The 20,248-nt window shown below is 37.6% G+C and overlaps 1 protein-coding gene across 1 annotated transcript; it reads left to right on the plus strand.

Annotated features, from left to right (window-relative positions):
- The first annotated feature begins 11,288 nt into the window (after window positions 1–11,288).
- LOC136155733 (olfactory receptor 7A17-like) lies at window positions 11,289–12,236 on the plus strand. Its single transcript, XM_065917772.1, has one exon. The coding sequence runs from the start codon at window positions 11,289–11,291 to the stop codon at window positions 12,234–12,236; it is 948 nt and encodes a 315-aa protein (XP_065773844.1).
- Window positions 12,237–20,248: the final 8,012 nt, after the last annotated feature.

Here is a 20,248-nt window from a genome sequence, read left to right on the forward strand (position 1 = left end):
CTCAAAGTATCAAAACCAGAAATTGTTCCTTGATCATTGTGAAAGAAATTTTGCTCCTTGCCCTTATTTCCTGGGATTTCCATTTTTCTTTCTTTCTTTTAATTCAGTATCTTTATAGAGTTTTAGGTACTCTGTTTTTATGCTTTATTCTCAGTCTTATATATAGACAGTTGTTATTTTTTCCTACCCACAGTTTTCCTATCTTTGGATCAAAAATGTTTGGAAATCCATTTCTTTGATGGAGTATCATAGAATCATGGAGACTTCATCAGGTGCAATGTCTTTTTTTCAGAGCATTTAGTCTGTTGTTGGTCAGTTACACAGTTGTGCCCCGCTCTTTGTGACCCCACGGATTGCAGCAGGGCTGGCCTGCCTGGCCCTCCCCATCTCCCAGAGTTTGCAGAAGTTCATGTTCATTGCATTGGTGATGCCATCCAGCCATCTCATCCGCTGATGCCCTCTTCTTCTCTCCTTGGTCTTTCCCAGCAGAAGGGACTTTTCCAATGAGTCATCTGTTTGCATCAGATGACCAAAATGCTGGAACTTCAGCTTCAGCATCAGTCCTTTCAGCAAATATTCAGGGTTGATCTCCCTTAAGACTGACTGGTTTGATCTCCTTGCTGTCCAAGGAACTATCAGGAGTTTTCTCAAGCAGCATAGTTCAAAGGGGTCAATTATTCCACCTTCTGCCTTCTTTACAGTCCAGGTCTCACAACCACATGTGACCACAGGGAAGACCATAGCCTTGACTATGGACCTTTGTTGGCAGAGTAATGTCTCTGCTTTTCAACACACTGTGTAGGTTTGTCATCAGTTTCCTGCCAGGAAGCAATCATCTTCTGATTCCATGGCTGCACTCATCATCCACAGTGATTTTGGAGCCCAAGAAGAGGAAATCTGTCACTTCTTCCACATTTTCCCCTTCTATTTGCCATGCAGTAATGGGACCAGATGCTATGACCTTAGTTGTTTCAATGTTTAATCTTAAGTTGTCTCTTAGGAGATCATTTAATTTACTGGCAGTTTAAGAATTTTTTCATAAGTATTACTTATTGCCTATTTTTAACTTGTTTTCTGTTAGTGTCATTCTTTGTTTTTCCTTTTTCTTTGTGTTTCTTTTCTTATGATTTGATGATTTATTTAGTGATATGCTTGTGTTCCTTTCTCTCTAGGTTTTAACTTGTGTAGATTTTTGAAGTATGATAAAGGGTCTTCATATGATGGCCTACAATGATGTCTACTTATAAAAACAAGTTGTCTTTTAAGTTCATACACATACTGATCACACTACATTTTCACTCCCTGCCCTACATTTTATGTCTCTGAAGTCACATTTGATACCTCCTTAGTTATCCCTTTAATTCTTATTGCAGCTATACTTGATTTTAGGATTTTTTGGTCTATTGAGTCCTCACACCAGCTCAGTGATCTGACCCTCAGCCTCTCTCTGCGTCTACCTTTACTCACAGGGTTTCCTCTTATAATTTCTTCCCACTTGCTATGCCTTTCTTCCTTCTTTCTTAGAGATGGTCCTATAATGTTCTGTGTAGAGTACCTTTAGAATTGATAAATTCTATTAGTCTTAGATTGTCTGAAAAGTTCCTTATCTCTCCTTCAATTCTCGATGTTAATCTTTCTGGGCGGAAAGCCCTAGTTTGCACATTTTTCCCTCTCAACATTTTAAATATATCATGCCTCCCCATTATATCGTACAAAGTTTCTGCAAAAAAAAAAAAAAAGAAATCAGCTGATAGACCTATGTGCTTCCATATTATATGACACTGTTTTATTTTTGCTGGTTTTAGAAAACCATATCTTTAACTTTGTGGCTTTAATTGCTGTATCTTGGTGTAGGTTTTGTTGCTGTCATTTTGGGTACTCTTTTTGCTTCTGGTACCTGAATTTGCTTTTTTACTCAGGTTTGGGAACTTTTCAGACATAAGTTTATCACATAAGTTCTGATGACCTTTCCTTCTGCCTTTCCCTTCTTGGGCACTGCAGTTATGCCAGTGTTGGTGTTCTTAATGCAGTTAAACATCCCTCAAATTATTCCCTTTTATAATCTGTTTTTTTCTTTTCTGACTAATCATTTCCATGATTCTATATTTCAGTTAGATTATGCATTCTTCTGTATCACCTGGTATATTATTAATTACTTCTAGTTGTTCATTTCATTTAATGGAATGTTGAGTTCAAACTAGTTTTTGTTTTATAGTTCCCTGTTAAAATCATAATGAATTCAACAGTCCTTTTTACACAAAATTAAATATTTTATGGTCTTCCATTATTAACAAAATGCACAGGGTGAATACCGGAAATAAAACTTCTTTTGGAAAATTTCTTGAATCATTTTAGGTTGAGAAAATGGAGTTTTATATCTTTACAAATGCATTGATTCCAATCTGGTGAACTGTTTGTTTCTCTTTCATTGGCTGTTTTCTAGGCATGATATCTTTTTATTTAAGTTGGGACAAATTCCTCTGTATTTTCTTTTTATTTATCTTTGTCTGTCTTCTGAAATTATATGCCACAGTTAACTCTTGCTGTCTTAGAGTTGTATCTTTTTGTGGGAATAGTTATATGCAGTTGATGTGTGCCCAGTGACTTTACTGGAAGAGCTAGATGTGATGCTATCACAATTCATGCCTTTCTTTGGGGTGTACTGATTGCAGTCATCTTGCTACGAGGAATGGAGGGCTTGGACTTGAGTCAGGTATGAGATATGGCTGCCTCTTTGTCTAGAGGCCAGAAGAAAATGGCATCCCACTCCAGTATCCTTGCCTGAAAAATTCCATGGACAGAGAAGACTGGCAGGCTACATTCCATGGGGTCACAAAGACTCAGATGTGACTGAGCACACACACACACACACACACACACGCACACACAGACACACACAGTAATACGCTAAGATAGTTTATGGTGCATATCAGCATATAAATGTCTCTGATAAGTATAAACATTAGTAATGAAGGATTAAAGGATAGCTCTTAACTTCTGATATAACTGAGAAATTTCTAATTGACTTGGAGAAACTAGCATGCATCCAAGGAGTATATTAACCATGGTTTTATTCTAAAGTAGCAAAGTTATCCCCTGTTTTGAAGAGGAGAATAGTAATTTTTAGAGATTTCAGTGACCCCTTCCCTGCCCCAAGTCAAAGCATTAAAGACCCAAGGGACCTAGTCAAGAGAAATACTGAATGTTACAATTTAAAGAAAATCTTGTACTCAGGGATATGATGACATGCTGGGAACCTTAGGGCTTTGGAAGCAAGAGAATTAAGAGGAAGGAGTAATAAAAAATGAATTCACCTAACTTTTATGCAGTGTCTTAGGAACAAAGAATCAGCAGGTGAAAAAATCCATTCTGTCCAGAAAAGTGTCCCCAAGGGAAATCATGTAGTTACAGATTGGAGTAATCAGAGGAAACATGCGTAATGAGCTGACAGAGGAAGCTCCAAATATCTCCTCTGCTGTAGTCCCTCAGCCTCTGCCACTTTGGTTGGGGAGGACCTGGTTCTTGTTTTGGAAGTTCTACATCTGTCTGGGAACCAATGCTTCATTTTTATCTGCTCCTGTTTTCTTGTTTTGGGAACAAAATTCTGTCTGCATCAGTAATCATTTATGAGGAATTTTGACTTCTACTGGGAAAGTCTTCTCTCTCAATCTGCAGGCAGGTGAGTCTGACAGATCCACAGACCCTGTAGGAAAGTGTCAGTGATGATAGAAGCCTGGAATGTGTACCTGAGATCACTGAGGACCAATCTTGCATAGCCCAGAGGCCAGAGGTCATTGTAGTTGTTTTCTGGTTTCCCTAATATTAAAGTACTTATTTACAGTCTAAAAATAAAGTGAACATTGCATTTGAAAGTGCAAGTGTCAATCTTGACAATTAAATTGTAACAGTGAAAGCTCAGAAGGAATGATGTTAGTGGTTTAGTTGCTAAGTTGCTCCAATTCTTGTGACTCCATGGCCTTTAACCCACCCAGCTCCTCTGTCCCTAGGATTTCCCAGGCAAGAATGCTGGATGAGTTGCCATTTCCTCCTCCAGGGGATCTTCTTGACTCGGGGATTGAACCTATGTGTCCTGCATCGACAAGCAGATTCTTTACTTTCTGAACCACCAAGATAACCCTTTTAGCAGGAGCTTTTTTATGAACAAGGGGAAACAAATAGGGGAAGTCCTTAAGAAAAGAAAAAGCTTCTAGTGCTTTATATGTTTCACATAAGACATATTCAGCTTCTGTTGTATTTTGTCTATTTCTGATATTGAATTGGTAGCTTATATTCCATTTTTTTCTTTTCCTCTTGGGATATTCAAACTGTAAGATGTTCCATGTCATAAGTATATCATTTTTCTATGTTTTTAGATGAAAGATATTTTTCTGTATTATTTTTCCAAATCAAGGAGAAGCCGCTGGGGTTGGAATGTTGATGAAGCAAGGAAATCTTTCTTTATTGCATGTCTCATAGTCATTGAGTATATTGGATATAGTTTCCCCTTCATGTCCATATATCCATCTCATTTCTCCCTGTTTCTTTCACTCTCATCCTTATAATTATTCTCAAAATACCAAGCAGACATTGGCTATACCAAAAATGAACCCCACATTAATTGTTCCATGAGAAGTTTATAAACTGGAATTTCATGGTAAAAATTAAATATTCCTTTGGAGAATAATTATTTGAGCTGACCAGCTGAGCTCTAACCACTCACAGCCTAAACAGGGTGAATCTGGGTGACCAGTGTATAATGGAGACACAACAAAGAACATGTGTGCGTGTGTGTGCGTGTGTGTACTGTGTGTGTGTGCTGTGTGTGTATGCGTGTGTGCTGTGTGTGTGCTGTGTGTGTGTGTGTGCTGTGTGTGTTTATGTGTGTGTGTGCTGTGTGTGTATGTGTTTGCTGTGTGTGCTGTGTGTGTGTGTGCCCTGTGTGTGTGCTGTGTGTGTGTGTGTGTGCTCTGTGTGTGTGTATGTGTGTGTGTGCTGTGTGTGTATGTGTCTGTGCACACATGCAAAAGTTTTATATGCATACTTATATAGAAAGAGTTGGAAATGACTGAGCACACACAAACACACACATACACATATATATTTATCTCTGTTACACATTTACTTTGTTGATCAAACATTGTCTGTGAGAACCCTTTGTATGCTGCAGTTGGAGTATTTTTTTTGTTTGTTTTTGTTTTTGTTTTTTTGGAGGAGTATTTTTATTACTGTGTTTGCTCACATTATTCAAGATGAATTAGAGCTTTTATTTTCTTTCCACAAAATGCTTGCCGTTTAGTTATTTTATGTATATATAGTTGTATTTGTGACAATGCTTGGTAATTTATAAAATGTATTTGGTCAGTCAGTCATATGGTGTTCTCTCCATTGCTTTTCACATTTTTATTGAAATAATTGAGCTGTCACTGTAGTACTCTTCACTTGAAAATATTTGTTTTTAAAACATGGCAGTGATTGTTTTCCTGTATATTTTTTAATGCTAATTAATCACTTATTATGGGCCTCCTAGGTGACACTAGTGGTAAAGGACCCACCTGCCAATGCAGGAGACATAAGAGAAATAGCTGGATCCCTGGATCTGGAAGATCCCCTGGAGGAGGGCATGGCAACCCACTCCAGTGTTCATACCTGGAGAATCCCATGAACAGAGAGCCTGCTGGGCTGTGGTCCATAGGGTTGCAAAGAGTAGGAGATGACTGTAGCAACTTAACACACACACACACACACACAACCACCTATTAAGCATATTTCTAACGTTTACTCTCTTCTTCCTTATTGTTCCTTTTAATCTTTTGTGGTTAAATGTATTTCTAAAAGTTGTATCACCTTTGGACATCATATAGAAACAATTATTTAACCATTTGATTAAATGTCACCTTTGTCTTTCATGACCATATTTTAATCCATCTATGTTTATTTAAGAAAAAAACTGAACTTGAATACTGCTTCCTCCTTGCATTTAAAATATCTTCTCTTATTTTATTTCCAAGTCTTAGGCACTTTAACGTTGAATTAGTGGTGAATATTGTTATCATTAAATTATTACTGTTCAGGTCTTTATGAAACTTATAGATATTCATTCAATCTTGTTACATTCAGTTATTTTAAAACCGCTATCACTTAACCTAGTTTTATTCTCAGTAACATTGTCCCACATATGCTTGGTTTCTTTTAAACTTTTCTTTCTTATTAAGTACAAACAGCTATTCATACACTTTTTTACAAATGTATGAATAGAATCCTGTGCATATCACAGATATTCTTGATTCAGTGCAGTCTTTTTTTTTTCCTCTACCTGTGTTCCCTTTCCCCTACTGGTCAATAATGCCCCACGGACCTTCTTCCAATCAACTAGTATTCAATGTAATATGGGTTCATTATTTCAATAGCTGTTTAGTATTTCATAAGAGGCTGTGCTTCTCACATTGCAGACTGTCTTTCCTAATCTTTCTCTTCAAGTTGCTGTTATATCAATCCTACAAAAATATTTGAGATTGTTAAATTTAAACTTTGTTTCTAAGCAAGAGCAACTTTGTTTCCCTGGGAACACTGAACGATGCTTTGTAGAAATATCCGTCTGTTATTCTGGGAGCAGTGGGTGGAGGTCAGCGATGCTCTAGGCATCCTGAAAGCACAGAACAGACCCCACCACAGAGAACAGCCTGTCCAAGAATGTCAATAGCACTGAGACTGAGAGGCGTCCAGGTAAAGAGCTTCTGTACTTTCACTATCTGTGCCATTGTTCAGATGGCTTTCCCAACAATGCAACATTTTAAATTTCTGTTTGCAAACAGATAGTGCACATCTGTTCCCTGTTTCAAAGTACCACTGTAAACTGTGTGACAACTCTTTAAGTATTTCCCCACATGGATGGTTGTGAAAAAGTGTTCTTTTCTTAACTGTTACTGACTTTGATAAAAAATAATGCCTTGCATTGTGATTTTGATGTGTCAGTTTTATTATTACATGCCCAGATGATATAAACCTCTTATTCTACCACTACCAGCTTTTGAAATGATTTATAAGAATTGTTCTTTCTCAGTTGACCTTTTGGGGACTGTTTTGCCATAAAAATGCTTTTTCATTTTACATAGCTAAATACATCTATCTTATGCTGGATTTCTTGCTTTAAGACAGTTTGGCACACTTGTGGATTTTAGTGTATTGTTTTCTAGGTATTCACTGAAAAGGACTGGTTTTATATTGGATAGATAATCCCTCTGATTTATTCTATAATCTAACATTCCCAAATTGAAATACATTTCTTATATGTCTTTAACAAAATCTGTTACATAATATATTATATATATTATATTCATGTTTACACATTTCCCAATTTAATTACTATTAGTCCAGTTGGATATCAGCAAATCATTACTCTTTTAATATTGTTTGAGTAGTGTGTGAAACTCCATTCAATTTTTAAAAAATACAAATACTTTGGAACTAATTTATTCAATTATTTTTCCTGCAATTCCCTTTATTTTATAACTTCACATATATTTAAATAAGTTTCTGTTTGACAGCATGCATGCTAAATGGTTTCATTTGTATCAGACTCTGAGACCATATGGACTTTTTTTTTTCTCTACCAGAAATCAAAGCTTAGAAGACCCAAGGAACCTCATCAAGCAAATTCTCAGTGTTATAGTTTAAAGAATATTTAGATCTCAGTGATGTAATGAGGTTTTGGGAGCCTTAGTGCTTTGAAAGCAGGAGAATTAAAGGGGAAGGAGTGATAAAAACTGAATCACCAACTTAGAATGCAATCATCGAGTAATAGAAAATCTACAGAAAAATAATTGCATTGTGTCCAGCCCAGTGTCCCCAAGGGAAATCATGTACTTGGAGGTTGGTGTAACAAAAGGGAAATATGCCTAATTAGCTGACATATGTGCTTGCTTGCTAAGTTCCTTCAGTCCTGTCCAAGTCTTTGAGACTCCACAGACTGTAGCCCTCTAGGCAACTCTGTCCATAGGATTCTCCAGGCAAGAGCACTGGAGTGCATTGCCTTGCAGTCCTCCAGGGGATTTTTCTGACCCAGGGATCAAGCCCCCATCTCCTGTGACTCCTGCATTGCAGGTGGATTCTTTATCACTGAGCCACCGGAGAAGCCCTGTGAGCTGACACAAGAAGCTGCAAATATCTCCTCTGCTGCAGCCCCTCCGCCTGTGCCACTTTGGCTGGTGAGAACCTAGTCCTTAATTTAGATCTCTGAATCTGTCTGGGAGCCAATGCTTGATTTTATCCCTTCCTGTTGTCTTGTTTAGGGACAAAAATTCTGTCTGCATCATTAATCATTTAGAAACGAACTTGGACTTCTACAGGGAAAGCCTTTTTAGTCTGCAGGCAGGTGAGAGCTCTGCACACATTTCAGGAGAGGGTCAGAGAGGACGGAAGCCAGGAGCATGTACCTGAGGTCACCTGAGGGCCAATCTAGTGTATCCAGAGGCCAGAGGTCACTGTGGTTGTTTCTGGCTTTCCTAATTTTAGTGTATCTTTTTAGGTCTAAAAGTAAAATGACCTCTTCACTCCTCAATGTTGACAAATGGTAACAGAGGAATCTCAGTTAGACCGAACAGTGGTGGTGGTTTAGTTGCTAAATTGTGTCTGACCCTTTTGTGACCCCATGGACTGTAACCCACCAATCTCCTCTGTCCATGGAATTTCCCAGGCCAGAATGCTGGAGTGGGGTGCACTTTCCTTCTCCAGGGGATCTTGCTCACCAAGGGATTGAACCTTGGCTTCCTGTATTGCAGGTGGATTCTTTACCAATGAGCCACTAAGGAAGCCCCATTAGAAGGAATGGGAGGCATAAAAGGCTTCCAGTAAAAGTAGACAATAAGTCTAATAATCTTATTTATGAACAGAAGTAAATAAATAGGAAAACTCCTCAAGAAAAAGAAGTATTCTGCTTCTTCATACACAATATATTCAACTTTTGTTGTATTTCATTTATTTCTGATTTTGAGTTGGTAGTTTATATTCCATTTGCTTATTCTCTTGGTATATTTAAACTGTAAGATATATCACATCATAAATATATCCCCAGTTATGTCTTTGGAAAAAAATATTTTTCTTCATTATTTTTTTCTGGGTGTGAAGGAGATGTCACTGGAGTTGGAATATTGATGAAGGAAGGAAACTTTTCTTCATTGCATTGTCTCAGGGGTCATTTGAGTTTATTGGATATTTTCCCTCTTAATTTGTCTATGTCCGTTTCATTTCTCTTTTTTTCTTTCTCTCTCATGCTTTACATTCTTCTCTAAATACTGAGAAGAAATTAGCCATACCAATATTGAACCCGGAGTTTATTTTTCTATGGGAAGTTTATAAACTGGAATTTAGGGGTGGGATGGGGAGGGAGATGGGAGGGGTTTCAGAAGGGAGGGGATATATGTATACCTATGGCTGATTCATGTTGAGGTGTGACAGAAAACAACAGAATTCTGTAAAGCTATTATCCTTCAACTAAAAAACACATAAATTAAAAACAAAACAAAAACAACCCTGGAACTTCTGGGTAAAAATTTTACATTCTTTTGGAGAATAATAATTTGATCTGCCAAGCTTGATGTGTAACCATTCATGGCTTAACGAGGGTGTATATGGGTGACCAGTTTATGATAGTAACACAATCCTGAAGCATCATGTGTGTGTGTGTGTGTGTGTGTGTGTTTGCCTGGGACTTGTGAAGAGAGACCAATTCTTAAAGCAGAGGCATCTGTACTCATGTGTTAAGATGACTTATAAAACAGAGGTCACAATTTGGTCAATAGATGGAAATAAGTAGCCAACTGACATAAATCACAGGATGATTTTAAACTAAATTCATAAAGTGCAAGGAACTGAGAGGTTAACAGGCAAGAAGGCCAGGGGTCTCCAAACGGAGGAAATAGGCTGCAAGTGCCAGACATTTTTATCTCTCTTAAGCAGCAGGAGGAAACCAACCTTTGATATATTTTTCTTTATACAAATTTAAAAGGAGGTTTCTATTAAAATGCTGTGTTGCCATGACACCTGGTTTCACCTGAAATTAACTATTCTCAAACCTTGAGTTAACCAATACATTTCTTTTTTTTATGGAAATGTTTGTCTTAAGCTATGTTAATGTGCTATGCATTTACCCCAGACTCTAAGTTCCACCAAAATGGCTCAAACTATACTCAGATATTGTTCCCCTTATCTATGTAAACGAAATTATTTGCTTGGTAAACTGCCCTTCTACAAGATTCAAGTCAATCGTTTATGGCCGGAGATGAATTATCTGGTGCCATACTAAATTTTATGACATTCTTTTCTTTTCATTAACAGACTGCGAGTGACTATATGGCATACAGCTAAAGACTAGCAGGGGGGTACTCTTTCTACCCCCTTCTGATGCCTATGTCAGAAGCTTTCTCTATCTCCTTTATACGTTAATAAAACTTTATTACACAAAAGTTCTGAGTGATCCAGCCTTGTCTCTGGCCCCAGATTGAATTCGTCTCCTCTGGAGGCCAAGAATCCCAGCGTCTTATCATTCAGCAACAACCTTTCAGAACCAGATGGAAGGAGGGGTTCTGTGTGTGCTGAAGGTTCAGCTGTAGCAGGGAGGCCACCTTGTTCCTCAGCATCCTTGACACTGTTTCTAATCACTCCGCCTCCTACTAATTCCTTCACCCCACTGGCTTCCTTGTTTGCGCTTGAACATGTGGAAGAAGCATCTTCCTCAGGTCCTTAGCAGTGGCAGCTCCCTCTGCCAGGCACACACTTCTTCTGACATCAAAAAGGCTTCTCTCTTCAGCATCTTAAACATCACCTAGTTTGAAGCTCTTCCTTGAACACTCAGGACAAAATAACACCTCCTGCCAGGCTCTCCATTATACCTGGTTTTGTTTTCTTCATAGCATGCATGACATCCTGACATATTCTATCATATTTTATTTGAATATCATCAATCATAATCCGTGGACTGGGAAAGGTTTATTTTTCAGCATTTTCTACTGGGTCAGCACTAAATACGAATTTCTCAAATAAATGAAGAAATACCTCATTAGAACTCTAGAATAGATGAGCTCTTTGCCAATGTGATGAAAATGGGACAAAAATTCTTTGTCAGAGTTGAAATGGAGTGTACTTTGGAAGAGAACTTTTCTATAAATAAGGTATTATGATCAATTACTTGAGGGTTAAATAGAAATTGCAGTATTTCAGCTATGTGAATTATGACAGTTTGTGTGCAAACGAGTCATGTTATTTTCCTTTTTCCTGATAGGCACTTCCACCCCATGGAACCAGGGAATAATACACGAATTTTAGAATTTCTTCTTCTGGGACTTTCAGAAGAAGAAGAACTGCAGCCCCTCATCTTTGGGCTCTTCCTCTCCATGTACCTAATCACTGTGTTTGGAAACCTGCTCATCATCCTGGCCATCAGCTCAGACTCCCACCTCCACACCCCCATGTACTTCTTCCTCTCCAACCTGTCCTTTGTAGACATCTGTTTCACCTCCACAACCATCCCAAAGATGCTGTGGAATATCCAGAACAAGAGCAAAGGTATCACCTATGGAGGCTGCATCACTCAAATGTATTTTTACATACTGTTTGCAGGATTGGATGACATTCTCCTGAGTGTGATGGCCTATGATCGGTATGTGGCCATTTGCCACCCCTTGCTCTACACGGTCATCATGAGCCCCCGGCTCTGTGGACTGCTGGTTCTGATATCCTGGGTGCTTGTTGCCTTGTATTCCTTGCTACACAGCTTAATGGTGTTGCGATTGTCCTTCTGTCCACTTGTGCAAATCCCCCACTTTTTCTGTGAACTCAGTCAGCTGGTACAACTTGCCAGTTCTGACATCTTTCTTAATAACATAGTGATGTATTTTGCAGCTGTCCTGATGGGTGGTGTTCCGTTTGCTGGCATCCTTTATTCATATTCTAAAATAGTTTCCTGCATATGTAAAATCACATCAGCTCAGGGGAAGTATAAAGCATTTTCCACCTGTGTGTCCCACCTCTCAGTTGTCTTCCTATTTTATTTTACAGCCTTAGGAGTGTTCCTTAGCTCTGGGACTACCTACACCTCACATTCAAGTACAATTACCTCGGTCATGTACACTGTGGTCACACCCATGCTGAACCCTTTCATCTACAGTCTGAGAAACCGAGATATAAAAGAGGGTCTAAAGAGATTGTATTGGATGCCAAGTACAAAAGACCAATTATGCTAGTGCTCTGGATTGCATAACTCAAAGTATCAAAACCAGAAATTCTTCTTTGATCATTGTGAAATAAAATTGCTCCTTGCCCTTATTTCCTGGGATTTCCATTTTTCTTTTCTTCTTTTAATTCAGTATCTTTATAGAATTTTAGGAACTCTTTTAAGTGTTATTCACAGTCTGCAAGTCTGTTCTCTATGTGTGTGAATCTGTTGCTGTTTCAGAGATAAGGACATTTGTGTCATATTTTAGATTTCCTATGTAAGTGATATCATATGGTGTTCACAACAAGCCATTATGAAAGCAAACAATCTGACATGTTTTGCTACCATGAAATGGTATGGTGTTCTTTTTTCTGTTGCAAATAAAAATTGTTTACCTCGAAATTTTCTTGTGCCCGAGGTAGACCTGTATTGCCAAATATTTCTATCTTAGTTCAGTTTTAGTATATCTCATAGATTTAAATATGTGATATTTTTATTTTCATTTGTCTTCAGGTGATTCTCTATTCCTCCTTTAGCATTTTTATTGACCTGATAGTTGTTCAGTAGCATGTGTTTCAGTTTTCACAGAGTTCTGTTTTTTGTTTCCAACTTTCTTCTTTTATTTGATTTCTAGTTTCATATCCTAGTGATCGGAAGAGAAGCTTGATGTGATTCAAAACTTCCTAAATTTATTGAGGCTAGTTTTGTGTCCCCAAAACGTGGCGTATTCTTGAGAATGTCCCATGTGCACTTGAGAAATATATATATTCTTCTGCATTAGAATGGAATGTTCTATATAAATATATCAAATGCATCTGGCCTTATATTTAATTTAGCTGATACTTATTTTTTTTTTACTTTCTGGCTGGATGATATTTATTCATCTATCAGGATTGTTAAAGTCATGGGCTATTATTGTGTTACTGTCAATTACTCCCTTTAGGTATGTTAACTACTGTTTTATATGTTTTGTGCTCCTGTGTCCAGTTCAGTTCAGTTCAGTCGCTCGGTCATGTCCAACTCTTTGTGACTCCATGTATCACAGCACGCCAGGCCTCCCTGTCCATCAACACCCAGAGTTTACTCAAACTCATGTCCATTGAGTCGGTGATGCCATCCAGCCATCTCATCCTCTGTCGTCCCCTTCTCCCCCTGCCTCCAATCCCTCCCAGCATCAGGGTCTTTTCCAATGAGTCAATACTTCGCATGAGGTGACCAAAGTATCGGTGTTTCAGCTTCAGCTTCAGTCCTTCCAACGAACATTAGGAGACCCCAAACTGGACTGAACTGACCCCACACTGCTCGCAACAGCTCCAGAGAAAGTCTTAGATATATTTTTACTATTATCATAATTTAAATTAAATAAAAAATGTAATGATTTTTTAAAAATTTTAAGTCCCCATTACTCCTTTAATTTTCATTTTTATAGCCTAATATTACCTTGGGGAAAAAAGAAAGGAAGACCCTACTTTTAAAGGCAAACTTCATATGTATATATATTTTATAATTTTGGTGACTTTGTTGTTGATATTATGTTTTGATTTTTTTTAATATTGTATTTTTGAGAATCTAACTTCTACACTAGATTTTTAATCGTTGCATTTTGGTATTTGTTATCAGCTTTGTACCTTTAAGAACCCAATCTTCAGTACCCATTTTTACTTGGGAGTGAGATCACAGGCCTGATTGCTCTGTCCCCCTTTTGACTCTTATTTTCCTCCACCAAGTGGCCTCTATCTCCCCCCTCCCCCTTTTCTTCTCTACCCAGCTCAGTGAATCTCTTTGTGTGTTCCGGGCTGTGGAGAACATTTAGGGAACGTTTTACTGGCTGGATCTGTCTCTCTCCTTTTGACTCCCACTTTCATCCTCCTGTCCACCTCTGTCTCCTGCCTCCCTCTTCTCTTCTCCATGTAACTCTGTGTGCCTCTCCGGATGTCCCTCACTGTGGATCAACTTTTCATCATTAACCTAGATGTTTTCTCATTGGTGCTGTATAGATGAGGAAGTCTTGAGGCTACTGTAAGAATGAGACTGAAAAGCAGAGGGAGGAGGCTTAAGTCCAAATCCTGAGAACACCAGAGAACTCCTGAATCCAGGGAACATTGATTGATTGGAGCTCATCAAACGCCTCCACACCTACACTGAAACCAACCACCACCCAAGGACCAACAAGCTCCAGAGCAAGACATACAATGCAAATTCTCTAGCAACACAGGAACATGACTCTGAGCCTCAATATACAGCCTGACCAAAGTCACACAAAACCCACTGACATCTCAAAACCCATTACTGGACACTTCATTGCACTCTAGAGAGAAGAAATCCAACTCCACCCACCAGAACACCGGTGCAAGCTTCACTAAACAGGAAAGTGACTGAAAGTGAAGGACTGGAAAAAGATATTCCATGCAAATAGAGACCAAAAGAAAGCAGGAGTAGCAATACTCATATCAGATAAAATAGACTATAAAGCAAAGGATGTGAGAAGAGACAAAGGTGGACACTCCATAACGATCAAAGGATCAATCCAAGAAAATATATAGCAATCATAAATATATATGCACCCAACATAGGAGCACCACAATATGTTAGAAAAATGCTAACAAGTATGAAAGGGGAAGTTAACAATAATATAATAACAGTGGGAGACTTTAATATCCCACTCACACCTATGAATGGATCAACTAAATTAAAAATCAACAAAGAAACACAAACTTTAAATGATACAATGGACCAGTTAGACCTAATTGATATCTATAGGACATTTCACCCCAAAACAATGAATTTCACCTTTTTCTCAAGCACACATGGAACATTCTCCATGATAGATAACATCCTGGGCCATAAATCTAGCCTTGGTAAATTGAAAAAAAAATTAAAATCATTCCAAGCATCTTCTCTGACCACACTGCAGTAAGATTAGATGTCAATTACAGGAGAAAAGCTATTAAAAATTCCAACATATGAAGACTGAAGAACACGCTACTGAATAACCAACAAATCACAAAAGAAATTTAAAAAAATCAAAATATGCATAGAAATGAATGAAAATAAAAACACAACAACCGAAAACCTATGGGACACTGTTTAAAAGAAGTGTTAGGGGGAAGGTTCATAACAATACAGGCTTATCTCAAGAAACAAGAAAAAAGCCAGATAAATAACCTTATCTATACACCTAAAGCAAGTTGAAAAGGAAGAAATTATAAACCCAGGGTTAGTAGAAGGAAAGAAATCTTTAAAAATAGAGCCGAAATGTGAGGTGAGATGCATGAGACGAGTGCTCAGGCCTGGTGCACTGGGAGGACCCAGAGGAGTCGGGTGGAGAGGGAGGTGGGAGGGGGGATCGGGATGGGGAATACGTGTAACTCTATGGCTGATTCGTGTCAATGTATGACAAAACCCACTGAAATGGTGGGAAGTAATTGGCCTCCAACTAATAAAATAAAATTAAAAAAAAAAAAAAAACAAATGAAAAAAAAAAAAAAATAGAGCAGAAATAAATGCAAGCAAAACAAAAGAGACCATAGAAAAAAATCAACAAAACCAAAAGCTGGTTCTTTGAAAAGATAAATAAAATTGACAAACCATTAGCCAGACTCATCAACAGACAAAGGAAGAAGAATCAAATCAACAAAATTAGAAATGAAAATGGAGAGATCACAACAGAGAACACAGATATACAAAGGGTCATAAGAGACTATTATTAGAAACTATACGCAAATAAAATGGACAACTTGGAAGAAATGGACAAATTCTCAGAAAAGTACAACTTTTCCAAAACTGAACCAGGAAGAAATAGATCTTAACAGACCCATCACAAGCACGGAAAGTGAAACAGTAACCAAAAATCTTCCAACGAACAAAATCCCAGGACCAGACAGCTTCACAGCTGAATTCTACAAAAAACCTAGAGAAGAACTAACACCTATCCTCCTCAAACTCTTCCAGAAAATTGCAGAGGAAGGTAAACTTCCAAACTCATTCTATGAGGCCACCATCACCCTAATACCAAAACCTGACAAAGATGCCATAAAAATTGAAAACTACAGGCGAATATCACTGATGAGCATAGATACAAAAATCCTTAACAAAATTCTAGCAAACAGAATCCAACAACATATGAAAAAAGATCATACATCATGACCAAGTGGGCTTTATCCCAGGATGCAAGGATTCTTCAATATCTGCAAATCAAACAATGTAATACACCACATTAACAAATTGAAAAATGAAAACCACATGATTATCTCAATAGATGCAGAGAAAGCCTTTGACAAAATTCAGCATCCATTTATGACAAAAACCCTCTAGAAAGCAGGAATAGGAGGGACATAACTCAACATAATAAAAGTTATATATGACAAAGACTCAGCAAACATTATTCTTAATGGTGAAAAATTGAAAGCATTTCCCCTAAATTCAGGAACAAGTCAGGGGTGTCCACTCTCACTACTACTATTCAACATAGTTTTGGAAGTTTTGGCCACAGAAATTAGAGCAGAAAAAGAAATAAAAGGAATCCAGATTGGAAAAGAAGTGAAACTCTCGCTGTTTGCAGATGACATGATCCTCTACATAGAAAACCCTAAAGACTCCACCAGAAAATTACTAGAGCTAATTGATGAATATAATAAAGTTGCATGATATAAAATTAACACAGAAATCCCTTGCATTCCTATACACTAAAAATGAGAAAACAGAGAAATAAAGGAAACAATTCCATTCACCATTGCAACGAAAAAAATAAAATACTTTGGCATATATCTACCTGAAGAAACAAAAGACCTATATACAGAAAACTGTAAAACACTGGTGAAAGAAATCAAAGAAGACACAAATAGATGGAAAAATATACCGTGTTCATGAATTTGAGGAATCAATATAGTGAAAATGAGTATACTACCCAAAGTAATCTATAGATTGAATGCAATTCCCATCAAGCTAACAACGGTATTTTTTCAGAGAGATAGAGCAAATAATTTTACAATATGTATGGAAATACAAAAAAAAAAAACTTGAATAGCCAAAGCAATCTTGAGAAAGAAGAGTGGAACTGGAGGAATCAACCTGTGGTACTTCAGGCTATACTACAAAGTCACAGTCACGAAGACAGCATGGGACTGGCACAAAGACAGAAATATAGATCAATGGAACAAAATAGAAATCCCAGAGATAAATCCTCCCAAATATGGACAACTTATCTTTGACAAAGGAGGCAAGAATATACAATGGAGAAAAGACAATCTCTTTAACAAGTGGTGCTGGGAAAACTGGTCAACCACTTGTGAAAGAATGAAACTGGAACACTTTCTAACACCATACACAAAAATAAACTCAAAATGGATTAAAGGTCTAAATGTAAGACCAGAAACTATAAAACTCCTAGAGGAAAACATAGGCAAAACACTCTCCAGCATAAACCACAGCAGGATCCTCTATAACCCACCTCCCAGAATATTGGTAATAAAAGCAAAAATAAACAAATGAGACCTAATTAAACTTAAAAGCTTCTGCACAACAAAGGAAACTGTAAGCAAGGTGAAAAGATGGCCTTCAGAATGGGAAAAAAATAGCAAATGAAGCAACAGACAAAGGATTAACCTCAAAAATATACAAGCAACACCTGCAGCTCAATTCCAGAAAAATAAGACACATTCAAAAAATGGGTTAAAGAACTAAACAGACATTTTTCCAAAGAAGGCATAAAAATGGCTAACAAACACATGAAAAGTTGCTCCACATCACTCATTATCAGAGAAATGCAAATCAAATCCACAATGAGGTACCACTTCACACGAATCAGAATGGTTGCTATCCAAAATTCTACAAGCAGTAAGTGCTGGAGAGGGTGTGGAGAAAAGGGAACCTTCTTACTCTGTGGGAATACAAACTAGCACAGCCACTAAAGAAAAGTGTGGAGACTCCTTAAAAAAAACTGGAAATAGAACTGCCATATGACCCAGCTATCCCACTGCTGGGCATACACACTGAGGAAACCAGAATTGAAGGAGCACCCCAATGTTCATTATGGTACTGTTTATAATAGCCAGAACATGGAAGCAACCTAGATGCCCATCAGTAGAGAAATGGATAAAAAATCTGTGGTATATATGTACATGTAATGTTACTCAGCCATTAAAAAGAATACATTTGAATCAGTTCTAACGAGGTGGATGAAACTGGAGCCTATTGTACAGGGTGAAGTAAGCCAGAAAGAAAAAAGCAATACAGTATACTAACGCATATATATGGAATTTAAAAAGATGGTAACGATAACCCTGCATGCGAGACAGCGAAAGAGACAGACATGTATCGAAGTCTTTTGGACTCTGTGGGAGAGGGCGAGGGCAGGATGATATGGGAGAATGACATTGAAACATGCAAATTATCATATGTGAAACGAATCGTCAGCCCAGGTCGATGCATGAGACAGGGTGCTGAGTGCTGGTCCACTGGGATGACCCAGAGGGATGGGATGGGGAGGTAGGTGGGAGGGGGGTTCAGGATGGGGAACACATGTACACCCATGGAGAATTCATGTCAATGTATGGCAAAACCAATACAATATTGTAAAGTAAAATAAATAAATAAATAAAAGAAAAAAAATTAAGTGTTCCTGATGAACTGTCCATTTTTGTCTTTTGGCTCCCCTTTTGTCCTGAAATCCAATTTTTTCTGATATGATTACGGCTACACCTTATATGTTACCATTTGCTTGGGGTATCTTTTTCTGTCTCTTAATTTTAAATCTATGTCTTTAGACATGAAGAGTCTCTTGGGTTTAGTATGTATGTGGGTCTTGTATTTTAATCCATCCAGACACTCTGTTTTTTTTGATAGGTGCATTCAACACATTTAGAATGATTATTGACAGATGAGGATTTAGTACTACTCTTTTATCTTTTCTATTCTGGTTATTCTATTCCCCACCTCCCTTCTTCCTTTTTCCTGACTTTCTGTCTGCCATTTAAATTTGGCCATTTTTCTATGATTTGTTTTGATCAGTTTCCTCTTTTTTGATGTTTTCAGTCTTCTAGATTTATGTTTTGTGATCACCATGGATTTGTGGCAAACGTCTCATAGGTAAAAATAGTCATTTTCTCACTGATAGCATCATATTTTTGTTGCACACATGGGTTCCTTAGTTTTCCTCTTCCCGTTTTGTGTCTTAGTTGCCTTTTTATGTCGTGAGCTTGTTGCCTAATTGAAGTAGCCATAATTGTTTTCTGCTTTTTGTCCTCTTTGCACATTACACTATAATAAGGTATTTAAAAATCTATTCCAGCAGTATTTATGATTTTATGACTCTGTCTATTTGTCACTTTACTGAAAGTTTTGTGTGTTTTTGCCTTTTTTGTTTCATGTTGAAGAGCTTTTTCTTGTAGGTTAGGTCTAGTGTTGCTAAACTCGCTTAGCATTTGTTTGTATGGAAAAGGACTTCTCTTTCATATCTTAATGATAATTTTTGTGGATAGACTACTTTGGGGTGAAAGGTTTTCTCTTTCAGAATTTTGAGAATGCCATGCTACTTCCTCCTGGCTTGTAGGATTTCTGCCGTGAAATCTTTGAGTCTAATGAGTGTTTCATGAAGGCTATCATCCTGCTTTCTCTGTCTCAGCCTCTAAATTATTTTTTGTTAATGATTTTTGACAACTTTAGTATGATGTGTCCTGGGGAAGGTTTTTGTGCATTGAGGTAATTAGATGGTCTTAACTTTATGGACTCGTATATCCAATTCTTTGTCCAAGTTTGGGGAATACTCAGTTTTGTTTATCTGAATAAACTCTCTACACATTTCTTTTTTCTCTTCTCTTTTTCAGACACTCACTACCTTAAAGTGGCCCTTCTTTCAAGAGTTAGTTACCTCTCCTTGAATAGCCTCATTGTTTAATATCTCATTTCTCTTTCTTCTTCTACTTGTATCATGTCTACATTTCCATCTTCAAATTCACTAACTCTGTCCTGTTTCCAATGATTTCTAATGCATTCCTCATCTGGCTTATTGTTTCCCTTTTAGCTCTAGAATTTCTGTTTAGT

The sequence above is a fragment of the Muntiacus reevesi genome, chromosome 1 (genome assembly GCF_963930625.1).
Source record: "Muntiacus reevesi chromosome 1, mMunRee1.1, whole genome shotgun sequence".
Classification (NCBI taxonomy): Eukaryota; Metazoa; Chordata; class Mammalia; order Artiodactyla; family Cervidae; genus Muntiacus; species Muntiacus reevesi.

Excerpts from the sequence above, each read along its gene's own strand:
- LOC136155733 (XM_065917772.1), top strand. The coding sequence starts at position 11,289 with ATGGAACCAGGGAATAATACACGAATTTTAGAATTTCTTCTTCTGGGA.